Raw genomic sequence first — 13,657 nt, 5'->3', positions numbered from 1 at the left:
CTTACAGAAACACAATCACAAGACATTTTTTTGTTTTTCTATTTTTTTTTTATTTTTTACTTTTATACCCCCTTCAACCTTTTACTAATCACAACCACAATCTGTATTGTGTGACTTTTGTCTGCTAGATCAATACAAAGTAGCTCAAAGACATTAAGAAGATGGAAAACATATATTTTTTAAATAAAAATCTGAATGTATGGAATGCATTTGTGTATGTAACGAAATAAAATTCAACCAGTTGCTTCTATAAGTCACCTTAATAGACTGTGTGTAATTTTATCTGAATATAAGTTCAGCTGTTTTTTGAAGGTGTTTTTGGAGGTTTTGTCATCATGAAAACAGAGGAACAAAGTAGAAAGGCCTGGGATAAAGTTTTGGAGAAGTTTAATGCATAATTTGGTTATAAAACAGTAGCTAAAGAGGACTGGTATCGTTCAAAAGTGCAAATAGTACGGCACACCTCAAACCTACCACAACATGGCTGTCCACTGAAATTGACAAGCCTAGCAAGGAGAAAAATAATCAGAGAGGCAGAATGCTGGTCCGAGTTGATTGAAATGTGATTGGATCCAGATAGAGGACAGAAAACAGGTAAAGTCCTGAGACTGGGTCCGTGTTCACCATTTACTAGAACAACTCCAAATGGGATGGCTTAGATAAAAGCAGATCTCCTGTTAGAATAACATTTCCATTTTGCACTAAACAGCAAAGTTTAGTAGATCTGATTAATAATGTGTCAAGGCTTAAACATTAATTAGCAAATTCTCTCTATCCATTCTGACAGAGCTGTTTTTCAGAAGATGACTTGGCAAGAATGTCGGTCTCTGATTGGGTAAAGCTGTCAGGAACACTCCCCAAGAAACTTCCTGTAATGGCAGCAGAGGAAGGGCTGTGAAATTAAAATATCATACTTTACATAACTTTCTGTAAAAAAGCATAAATTATTGTGCCTTCCACTTTAGAAACAAGCATCACTGTTTGTGGTAGTAATTTAATTAAATTTTCCTTTGGGATCAATAAAGTATTTCTGAATTGAATTGAATTTCAACAAAATGTGCCATTCAAAGGTATGGATACTATTGCAAAGAACTTTATTTTTATATTTTGTTTAAAATGATGTCAAGACCACATAGCTATACTCTTTTTTCTTTTTACAACAAAATATCTCATAACTGTGTAGTTTCTATGGTGATGGAGTCATCAAGGACCCAGCATTACATGTCTCTTTATGTATTTAGCCAGTTTGAAAGGACACTGCTGGATGTTTGCAGCGGTCATACAGAGAGAGCTCATGGAAATGGTGGACAGCAACAGATGTGTGTGAGCAAGAGACCTTTTTAAATCCACTGGGTGTGCACAGCAAAGAACCACACGCACAAGCCTAAGCTTATTTACCAGCTGAGACCTGAACAGCCAGCGAGCAGAGCATTGTGCTGCTCGCAGAGGCTGGCTTTAGAGAGCCTGCTCTCTGCTGCGGCTCCTTTAAGCGTTAGCGGAGCAATGCCTGCGGAACACGGCCCTATTCTCATGAACTGTTGAAATAAAAATGTCAGGTTTTCATTTAAGGTATTTAGCTGGTGAGTAGAGGGAAGGAGCTGCGGGCCAGAGTAATGTATGCTCCCTCTCTGTGTGCCATGTCGGGGAGCTTGAAAGCAGAGCGTGAGCGGGATGTGTTAAAGGGGCCGCGGCGCTTCTGCTGTTCGCGTGTGCTCCCGTTTGCCCTGTTCTTTCATTTGAGCGCCTGACTGCCAGCGCATGTGCTGGTACATACATGTGAGCAAAGCCAGCAGCATCTATTTAGTCTTCCGTCGTGTGTGTAGCAACTGGAGGAGATGAGTCACCCTCTCAGACAACACCTACCTGCCCCTCTCTTACTCACACACACATGTAGGAAGGCCATGAAAGTGAGGGTTAGTCTCCATCTGCTCTCTGGTGCCATGTTTTAAAGCAATCTTCTCTTATTTTTATTGATTTATATTCTTGGGTTGAGACTCTAGAAGATTTTATTTTCATTACATGGTAGAGTAGAATTGCTGCTTCAGTGACCTCCACATTAAACCAAGGTTGTGTTTTTATTTATTTATTTTTTATGGCTTGTCCTATATAGGTTCCAAATTGGCAAATTTTGGGGTTCTTGAAGTACAGAAACTAAAATATATATTACGATTTTTATTTGGCATGTGAGTCATTACATCATAGATGAAATTCTGTCGTGTCTTGATATCATGTCTTGATATCATGTATAAAAATAAACAATAAAATGAAATACAACAATATACAAACTACAATAAAGCAACATATTTAAAGGGAGCAGGGCAGGTTCAGAGTCTGAGATTCGGAGTGAAGTGTTGATGGTGAAACTGTTCAACAGTCTGTCTGCAGAAATCTATTTTACAGATATACATATTAAAGTGGCCAGTGAGTATCCATGTATAATCATTGAGTCGCAATTCAATATTAAAAAAAATAAAATAAAAAAATGTGTTCATTGGTGAGTCAGAAATTTCTTTTAGCACTTTCTGCAATGGTTATAAATACAAATAAATCTTAAGGTTTACCTCTACTACTTTAATGTCATTAATATTGTTTATTTTTTCTTGAGCTTACACACGTTTTGCTAGAACAGTTGCTATAAATGGGGAAAAAAATGTCTGTAATGAATAAATAATTTTCTGTTTCAGAAAACAACATTTTGGATCTACTACAGAAGAGGTGTTTGGTTTTATTTTGTTTACAATGCCAATTATTTAATAAAAATGTAAAGAACGCAACCTAGTTATTGGGTGTAAAATAATAAAACAGAATGGAGATTCCTGTGAAAATCTGAAGCAGGGGTTAGTGTGTGATTAGTTTGGGTTGTTCTTAGCATCCAATGTTTTGAACATGGGTGAAATTAGATGTCCTGGTTAAATTATCTTTATGCACAAATAAAAACTACAGAGTGAGAAGGACATTAGAGTCTTACAGTACATTAGACAGCAGCCTCCCCCCTGTTTTTATTTGTGTTTATATCGGTTTCTTCTTCTTCTTATAGACATTTTTCTGCTCGTTAAATGGGAAGAGGGTCAGGGGGGTTTACCCACATGAATTATAAATTTGTAGTTGTTTGCAAGGTTGAGCAACTCATTCATTTATTAGTTGGTTCATTAAATGCGGTGCCGTGTTAAAGAATGTGCTCTTTTTTAATGCTTTTGCTGGGTTTCTTTTTTGTCAAAATAGAATATTTTCGATCCTCAGACTAATTTTAATCTCAAATACAATCAGGGTTTGAAACCCTCTCTTGCAGTTTGAGGAAATCTATTTTTACAACAACTAATGCAGCTTTTGGACTGGCTAGTCAACGTCTGGACTTGTACCTACGTCTGTCACAATAACAATTTTTTCTGGATCTTATATTGTCACATTGCGGTAAATAATGCTGTTTTGAGGCCATTTTCAAGTAACATATTATTAATGGCCTAATAATGCAAGTTCTCCCTCTAAATGACTAATAAACTTTAGTTTTGTACAGAACAGTCCACACTGGGACTGGAAGACATTTTAAATAAATTTTAAATAGAACACATCCCAAAAACAATAAATAAAAAAGAATGAATCATCAGAATGGAAATGATTGAGCATATTTTAATTTATCATGCGATTAATTAATTGCTTATTGCCACAGGCTTCAGACATGGCCTGTGACATGATCTTAATCTGTCATGATGAGTTGTGAGGAGGCGGTGAGGCAGACGCTAGAAGACCCAGGTAAGAGGAGTAATGAAGGTTTTTAATGAGGAATAATCCAAGAAACAGAGTACAATGATGATCAGAACTAGTCCAAATCTCTAGCAGCACAGCTGAACGGAAGCTGAGGCTCAACACAGGTAGCAATAGAGAACACAAATGGACTAACCCGACACATGGCAGAACAGACGCCAAACGAGACTAGGACCCGACAAAGACACAGACACACAGGTGACACTAAATACACAGGAGGTAATCGGAACGAGACACACCTGGGAACTAATCAAAGGGAGACAGGACAACACGGAGACACATTAAACTCAAAATAAACACACAGAAAAACACAGATCCTGACATAATCTGGCTAAAATATCCCCGAAACCTTCCAATGTGACTGAACTGAAGCTGTTCTGTCAAAATCTTTCCACAGTGATCTAAAAGACTCGATGCCAGTTATCACAGATGCTCGCTAGCAGTTGGTGTCGCCATTGCTGGTACAACCACTCATTAAATATAAGGAATGATTACTTTTTAACTTAGTGAAATGTGAAAGGAATATCGATTTTATTTTCCATTTTAAAAAAAAACCATTGTTTGAAAAACAGCCATTTCTGTTTATGCAGGTTATCATTGCTTGACAATGAAATGTGTTTGAATGGGAACACTTAGGCAAAAAGACAAAGATAGAATAAATTTGTAAGGGAGCAAATACTTTTTTCATTGCACTCTATCTGCATGCCACAGCAGCTGCAGTTCCTTTTTATTGAAATTAAGCCTAATGTCAAATTCAACACTTCTAATCTGCGGCTCTGGAGAAATTAACTCAAATTAAACAATGTTCCTCTGATGTATGAAGAGATAAATACAGCAAGACCGATGTGTCTATGAATCAAATTACACCGCTCATCTGAAAGGGGTTCATCCTTTATTCCCAGGCTCGACTTCCTCATCATCTCATAGTGCTTATGGATTTGATTGATGCGTGCTTGATTCCAGGTGATTTGATTATTTGCTTCGCAGTCACCTGTGTTTACCTCCAACGGTGAGGCGCTGATAGCAAACGTGAGCGCTGGTTGTGACTGCGAGCTGAGTGACAGCCACCAGGTTCGGCTGAAGACCTGCAGTAATGGTGCGTGACCATTTTTCTGACTGTCGTCACTTTCAGACTGTTTTTTTTTTTTTTTTTTTTTGTGCTGCTACCATCTCGTCTCTCTGTGTTTGCCGATATGTATAGGCAAGCCCGAGTGGGTTTGATTTGCAAGCTCGCGCCGGTTCTGTTCCAGAGTTGGCGCAGCCACTCAAGGATGATAAAATACGTTGCTTGATAGAAACTTGGAGCCGGCAAGCCACGGGCTGTTCACTGGAGGATTTTAATTTTGTTTTCTCTCACTCGTCCTCTTTTATTTTCTTCCCTTACAGTTTGTGCATTCTTGCATGCACCAGTGTGATTACAACGGGAAAGGTGGAATGTTCTCTAGCTGACGGTTCTGGAATTTAAACGACAGCAGTTGCAAACAAAATCCTTTTAACATCTGGGAGGCACTTACTTGAGGGTTTTACAAGATGTGCAATTCATCATCTCCACCAATCATCATGTAAATCCAAGACATTCAGCCTTTAAGTGCTCACTGATCAGCATTGTACTTGTCCCTTTGGATTTTGTGGGCTTGATAAAATTGCACCAACTGTGCCTGCAGGAGATTATGGATCAAGTTTAATTGACTCTGGTAATCTGATTTTGGCATGGAGACGGAGAACACTAGATTAAAGTTGTATCTCCAGCACAAACAAGGGATCAGTGCTGTGTTTAGTCACTGAGGCTTGTGGACAGTTGAGGCATGTTTAGATATAACATGCCAGCTCCAATCTAGGTTAAATCTAAGCCAGACTGACCTGTGTGCTAATACAGTCGCCTGGCTGTAATGAATTGCAGTGTCAAAGGGTTTAGGCACATTAACCTGTCAGTCAGACGCAGTAATAAAGTGTTTACAGTACTGTGATGTAATATGATGGGTGTAATGATAATAACCTGAGTGGAGGAGCTACATGTGAAAGTGGTTTCTGCCGCTTTCTTCAGCTGACATGTTGCTGCTATTGGCTTTGGCTGTAAAAAATACAACAGGGAAGAGATGATCAGAGCACACTGCAAGCTAACAGCAATAGCCTATCGATCATCACGACAGCCAAGTCAACAAGGGAGCTGCAGCTTCGCAATCTAGATCAGCTGCACGGCACAGACAAAAACCATATACGTATCTGTAAATTTCAGTCAGGGTGTACAGATACCTCCAAAGGTATCCTCATCCCTTGAAATTTTTGACATTTTCTTGTCTTACAGCCACAAACCTCAGTATAGCTTGTTGTGACAGACCAACACTTTAATCTTGGTCTCTGCTGACCAGAGCTCTTCTTTCTGAGTATTGGCTCTGTCTCCTACATGACTTTCAGCAAACCTTAAGCAGGATGGCTCCATAAAGGCTGTACATGTGAAGCATATTGTTAAACGTTCGTCACAATAGATTCTCCCACCTGAGCTGTTGATATCTACAGCCCCTCCGGAGTTACCAGGCGTGTCCTTCCAGTTTCTGTTATTACGATCTCTTGCCCAGTCCTTCAGTTTCAGACATCCTGGTGTAAGGGAGTGGGTGAAGGAAACTGCAAGTCATTCCTTAGATCCCTTTAATAACTAAGGTTAAAAATAATAAAGAACTCATCAATATTTTTGAAGTAAACACATTTTGTGGTTTTTTGGCTGTTTGTATGTGATTTCATGAAATGATATGCTTGGAATTTTACAACAAAATCAGATTAGCACCACATAATATTTATTCAGATTTTCACAGACTAAATACATTTTACATTGTTTGCATGAATAAATGTTTCGATTGCCTCGGTTGCGGACTCTTAGTTTAGGTGGACGGCCATGTTTTGTTGGTTTTCAAGCTGATCAATACTCTATGTCTCGATGATACATCGAATACTGCTGCTTGCGATGATTAAAACGTGGAATATAGTTTTTAATTTCTAATGCTGTTTGTTCACTAATGTTCTCAAACAAACCTCAGAGTCTTTAATAGAGCAGCTGGAATTATACAGAGGGTCTAGAAAATGTTGTAATAAATTTCAAGGAATATTAATGTTTTTGCAGGACTCTCTGTGAATGTATGTATTTATTACTTTGGAGTGAAAATAAAATTCACAGAGGATATCACCAAATGGTAACCAGTAACAACTAGCAAAGTTGCATGATAAATATAAGTTTCTTCATTCACAGATGAGGCCAGATGTTTTTTTTTATTATTTATTTTATTATTATTTTTTTTTTACAACAGGTGATATTCTGCCTTCTCACACAGAAACATGAAGGTTGGTGCTGGAGGTGGGGGTATGGGTGAATCTGTGAATCAGAGCAGAAGATGTGGGATGCAATGCCAGGAGGACAATGTGAAAATCAATGCATTTTCTTTAAAGCCCATCAAGTGTGAGTTGTGTTGGTGCTGACAGAACCGAGAAGCGTGTTCAAAGCAACATACAGAGAATAGTCTATTAAGTCGAGGGATTTATCTACCTGTGTACGCTGTCTGCCTCTGATCTCCTGGAAAGTTTAACAGCAGCTTGAATATATGTGCTTTTGAGACTTTTATCCTTACATACGACTTTTAAAGAATTTAAGAACTTTTTAGCGTATGTGTAAAAAAAAGCTCCTGCGTTTCCAGTCTGTGTTCTGCATGGGTATCACATTGTGCGGTCATCCTTCTTGGCCCTTTCTTCTGGGGCCTTTTGCTATTTGCCAAATGTCACAGCAAGATCACAAACACTGCTTCTGAGAGCCACATGTATAACAGATCAGCCTGTTCTTCTAAATGTTTAGCTCTGAAAGGATCCATCTGCTGAAAGTCACCAACTCTTTTTATCCATCTTCCTTTCTTCCAGTTCTCCTCCATCCTATTCAGCTCTAAGGTCATTTTAAATTGCCTATCACTGTTTTACTCTATGCAGAGCATTAAAATTAGAGCTACGTTCCAGGCTGCAGTTAGACAGTCTTCACTTCTCTGTTATTCTAAGTATATTGGCTAAATTATAGTAAAATCTCAGTGTTTTTCTAATTGGAAAATGTCACTTCAGATTTATAGACCTGCTATTCTAATATTTAGGGTTTTAGTTAAGAGCTGAATTTACAAACCTTTTCATTAACGACTAGCTCTTGTTTCTTAATGCCAAATTAAGTGTTTTATCCATGTGTGGCCAATAACCAAAAACACAGTGTTTTATATCGGATCATAAATTATTAGATTTGATTAAACTCAAATAAAGATCAAAAATAGCTGCAAAGAAATTTGCTAGTGATTATAAAGTAATTAAGAGATTTTCAGCTCTGCTACCACTGAATCTAATCAGCAATAAAAAACAGACTCTTGAGTACTCTAACTTTCTGAAAAATATTGTTTTACGTATTTATGTAGAAAACAGCACAGATACTGAGTTCTGCTCTAACCCAGATGTCAACACGAGGTCCTCTGTGCTCGTCTTTAAAAAGTTCAGCTGGGTGGGGACATTATTCTTTTTTTAATTAGAAAATGACACATTCTCACATTTTGCTGATCTATTAGGAGTTTAATAAGCACTATGTTTGCAGAACAGTTTCACATTATGTATCATAGTGTACTTATTAACACCCCTAGTAAAAACCTGTGAAAAGACTTCAAATACATTCCTGTTATATTCCACTTACATAATTTCACATTGAAGACTTTTAATTTGGATAAGTTTATTTAATGAGAATAAATCATATGGCTGTAGCAGACAGAGGGAGCTGACCATTCCTCCTTACACTGTCTGTGATGGGATGTTTTAATTGTAATGTTTGTGGTGTGGACCTCAGGAAGAATAATCTCTACTAGAGACTAATGGGATTCTTAAATACACAAACAAATAAACAAACAGTGTTGTTGAGTTTGGCACACAAAATTTGTGTTGATTTCAGTTTTTGGTTCTTATCCTGATGAAGATGCCAAAGACAAAGAATTTTCAGCTTTGAGCAAAAACCACGTGATTTGTTATTTTTAATATTCTGGTACTTCATAGGGGTTGGACAGAAGTGCAGTTGCTAGCAGCGGTGCCCTGCAGTAAGAGGTTTCTGGATTTGAATCCCAGCCTGGGGCCTTTCTGGAGATATTTTTTCCCTGTGCATATATTGGTTCTCTCAGGATACTCCATCTTCCTCGTACAGTGGAAAAACATAACTGTTAGGATAATGGGTCTCTCTTAAATTTCCCTGTGGTATCAGTGGTTAGTGTGTGTGCATAGCAATTATCCTGTGTGTCTCTCTTGCTCTTTGTTGGACTGGTGACCCCTGGACAGGTGATCATTTCTACAAAATAGTACTGCCCATGTCCTTTACAAGCTTAACTGAATTGAAGGTTACGACCTCATGCAGGTGCACCTCCTTAACGTTGAGCATGATAAGCTTTCCCATATTTTCAGCCTTTGTTTCATGCCAGACAGACCTGGTCAAAAATACTGAGATTAGTGTTGAAGAGTTCATGAAGTCCTGCTGTGTCATTACCGGGTACCTTACTTTTCTATGGCGCCACTGTTTTGTTTTTGTTTTTTTATATACATATGTATTAAATATAATGGCAATCTGTAAATAAAATGTCTGGAAATACTTTGTGCATTGCAACAAGTTGTTATATCAGTTAGGAAGTGAAGGCTTCCCTATCCAGGACTACTGTTGGGGTCTGATATTAAAATTTGTAAAAATCTAAGAGATTTAAGAAAGACGAAAAAAGCAAAGAGGGACAAATTCTTTTTCAGAACACTATATCTGTTTGCTACGTTTAGTTGTTATAAATTTATTTTAGAAAAAGCGTCTCAGCCCACACGTACTGCTGACTTTTATTTATTGGGTTGAGCTGTGGTTAAAGACTCACTAGGTGACAGACTGACATTCTGAATTAACATTATAAGCTCAGTGATTATCACTTCACGTCCCTTGAAACCATTTGCCTTCTTCCATCTCACCTGAAGCCATTTTGTCAGAGCTGCCATCACTCACCATCATGTTTAATATCTCACAGTGTTTTAGCTCTGCTTGCTTTCAACAGTGTAACAACTAATTTCAAATGAAAGCTGTTTTTCTACGCCTTTTGTAAAATTGATATAAATTTTTTTTTGTACTATTAACTGCTATTTTTTTATTTTTAAATTATATAAATCTGGTATATCTGAAACTCAGAAGTTCTTGCCATGTGTCTTCTTTCCCTAATCAGAAGAAACTGAGTTATTTGAAGCCATTTACAGTTGGAATGTCTTTGTGGTATTGTGCTTCATTGTGGTTTTTTTTCCCAAAAGGACCATTTGCATCCTGGTCTTTCTTTGTTTCTGTACGCTTTCTGTTTGCTCACAGTAACTGTTCATTTGATTGCTGGCTGTAGTTCTAGTTTATAGCTTCTGTTTATTTAGGTAGAGAAATTTCACAACCAGAGTCCTCTTAGGATGCTTTACAGAAAAAAAGCAAATTGGGTTATTCAAATCCAGTGGCATACAGTCAAATGTAATCCAAGCGTAATACAGTTCAGTTCAGTCAGACTTAATGTTTTGGAGTCTTACAGCATATCAGGATGTCAGACATTGAGAACATTTGTCAGTGTTGGATGTTTTACTGTGATATGCACGTATTTTTGATACGTTTGTGAAATCTATAATGCTAATACTTCAAATGTAAATCCTGCAGTTTCTGTTTTATAAACATTGGTAGTAAAATCATCTTAATGCTATGAATAGCTTCGTGGATCTTTTATAACATGAGCACCATGTGAATGCCGTCCTCTCATTGCCATGGCATCCACTGACGGTGGATAGAAAGCCTGTTGCAGCATTGTGTTTTATTTGCTTCATGATGACTCACAGTCAATGTTTTCCACCATCATTATCACCCTTGTAATCAGATGTTGCTTGGACAAACCTTCAGCGACCTTTGTGATTGTATATCCAGCTGTCTACTGACTGCAGACACTGAGTTTCATTTACACAGAGTATACCTGTAAAATGCCTGTTCATTTATGCCTTGCATCTGTTATTTTGTTTCTGATTAACAAAATAAACATTTGGTGATTTTTTGTTTTTATGTGTTATAAAGACAAAACAGTGTAGATGTGGCCAAAGGGGTTGAATACAGTTCAGATCAGCAGTTTATGTCATAATAATAAATGATTTATTTTACTTTGGTTATACATACATGCTCAAATACATGCATAACGTGGATGTATTTGAGCATCCAGCTATTGCTAACTGTCCTCAGCAATAGCGGTATACATTTATTATTTGGTTTATCCTTATTGTGAAAAACCTGTTATTGTGATAAGAATTTTGAAATATTCTGATTACAGCTAATTTAAATCATTATAATTTTTTGGGTTGTGATTCCAGGATAGTAACTCTACAGCATAATGCTGCCACCACTATGCCTGCCATTTGGTACAACATCAGATTTTAAATCCTTGCTTTGATTCCTTCAAGCATTTTTTTTTACATTGTGGCCAAGAAGTGCATTTTCTACCTGATATGGCCATAGAACTTGTTGTCCTCTCTACATGTGCTGCTACATATTTCAGTTAGATTTGGATGGCTCTGTTTTAGGGCAGGGTTTCTGGTTTCTGGTCAGTACCTCCTCCGTCCACAGTGATGTAAAACTGTCTTCACTGTAGAAAGTGACTCTGATGCTCCAATTGTTTTCATTTCATGGCAGTTTTTTTTCTTTTTCAACCATTTTTTATGTGCAGTTTTGGTCAGATGGTTGAAACTTAGACTCAAGTGGAACAACACAATCGTCTGAAGAACATATGAGATGTTTTAGGAAGAGTGAGATAAGATGAAGCTTCTAGAAATGCCTTCCCATAACCCTGATGTCAGCCCTACTAAAAGTTTTTAATGCTTCACAACTGGATTTGTGTCAGGAAACAATTCTTGTCTTTAAATGTATTTGAAATTGCTTTTGTTATATAATCATTTTACTCTGAATAAAATGGTTCGTCAGAATGCATCAGGTTTTGCATCCTGAATGGATGGAAGCTTATAACCAGAAGTGAAATTCTATATATATGTGGCAAAACGTTACAATATGTCTTTTTGGGACGAAACTATTTTTTACAGGATATATTCTTTTAAAATCTAAGGCTTAAAAGATCTGCTGAATGGATTAGGATTCAGGACGGATTTATAATCCCAACAATCAGCAGTCGACTTTAGAACAGTGCTGGTAAAAGCTCTGAGTCAGGTCACAACCCCTCACAGGTCCAGACAGGCTCATCGGCCTTTTGGATAAACACGGTGAGGGAATCTCCCACTGGGCTCGTTTCTGAGACAATGATAGAGCCAGACAGCTTGTATGTGGATCACTCTCTGAGACACAAAGTCACACCGAGCTGGCGGGGCTTATGGAGATAAGGTGCACTTTATTTAGCAACTTCAACACGATGGAGCCAAAAATCACGACATCACTCTTCATTTTGCCTCGGTCTCTGCCAGACAGTGCGTTGACTGCATGCAGGGTGTGAGTGTGGATTGTTTTCAAAGGCCCCATTTTGTTCGTGTGTAGATCTAAAGCTGACAGGAACTCTTACAAAGAACTTTGCATCCTTAGAGGTTTAAGCTGTAACGGTCACAGTTTGTGCCACATCTGAACGACGTCTTTGCGACATTTATTTCACATTCATTGTATTATATTTTCTCTCCCTATTTGCTTTCTTTAATCTATTTTTGGTCCAGAATTTTTCTGCTGGCAGCCCAGGAAGCTTATAATATTTTTGCATTCAGTCACTCTGCCAAACATTGTCAGCTTAATGCCTGAAATGTTGAATGTAAATGCAGAGGGAAGACTATTCGCTCGACATGGTTGCTTCTCCTTTGTAGGGATTTGGACAGGATTCTAACTCAGAGACATTTCCTCGACATTTATTTGTATTTTGCTCACATATCTCATCAGAGCACTATGCTGTGAATATGTATCCTAGGAGCTCATTATGTGTCATTATGTTGTTGTTTTTTTTGGTGATGAGCTGATTTTCCAAAGTGCTTTCATTTTTCACACCAAATTTTTACTGACTGATGGTTTTTCATGGCACTAATAGTGACAGTGTTTTTCTTGTTTGTTTTTCTGTGCTTCAGGATTTGAAGAAGGTGCTTTCTTTCCCCCCCTACCCTGGGGAGTTTTTGCACCCGGTCGTGTATGCCTGCACGGCGGTCATGTTGCTCTGCCTCTTCGCCTCCATCATCACGTACATAGTGCACCACAGGTAAGAGGAAATCTCATAAACTGGATAACATGTCTGCTACATTTAAGGTTTAAGCCTCTTCAGCCTGGCATGCTGAAATTTAAATTCACAGTCATTAACTCCACCTCAGCGTTTGGACAAGCGGGCAGACGGTTACATAATCTCCTAATTTCTCACCTTTTTTTCCACCCTCATGGTGGTTTGTGACTCCTCTGCTTCAGATCCTGGGCTCACTGGGGTGTGAGTCAGATGCTTTAGGCTGCTGTTAAGCCCTACAATCTGTCTAAGAGGATATAAAACATGTACACATTAGTGTCTGTGGTAAAGCATGTGTTTTAGTCCATCATAAGACAAACACATGCCCCCAACGGATTTGTTAGGAGGTATAGAGGCCACCTTTGTTGCTTTATATCTGAACGAGGTGAGAACAGAGAAGCGAGCATTTCTTGGGATTTAGTTTAGTGTACCTTCAGCCTTTTTTAGGTTTATAAAGTAGAAGTTTGCTCGACTAGAATGTTGTTTAAGCGCAGCAATAAGTCACTTTGCTAATTGTCGTGGTTTATATGCAGTGTTTGTGAATTAAAAAGATAAGATGTTGAAGTTTTTTTGCCGTTGAGATATATCCTATTGAACTAGGAAACAAATTTGTTAGC

At 38.0% G+C, this 13,657-nt stretch overlaps 1 protein-coding gene across 1 annotated transcript in view; it reads left to right on the top strand.

The window, feature by feature from the left end:
- adgra1 (adhesion G protein-coupled receptor A1) overlaps positions 1-13,657 on the top strand; it is a 189,426-nt gene that overhangs the window by 138,562 nt on the left and 37,207 nt on the right. Inside the window, exon 15 of the mRNA XM_014469438.2 lies at positions 12,898-13,025. Coding sequence (XP_014324924.1) covers positions 12,898-13,025 — 128 coding nt within the window. The remainder of the gene's footprint in view (positions 1-12,897; positions 13,026-13,657) is intronic.

Source organism: Xiphophorus maculatus, chromosome 22 (assembly GCF_002775205.1).
Source record: "Xiphophorus maculatus strain JP 163 A chromosome 22, X_maculatus-5.0-male, whole genome shotgun sequence".
NCBI classification, from domain to species: domain Eukaryota; kingdom Metazoa; phylum Chordata; class Actinopteri; order Cyprinodontiformes; family Poeciliidae; genus Xiphophorus; species Xiphophorus maculatus.
This window is presented reverse-complemented; position numbering and strand designations above follow the sequence as displayed.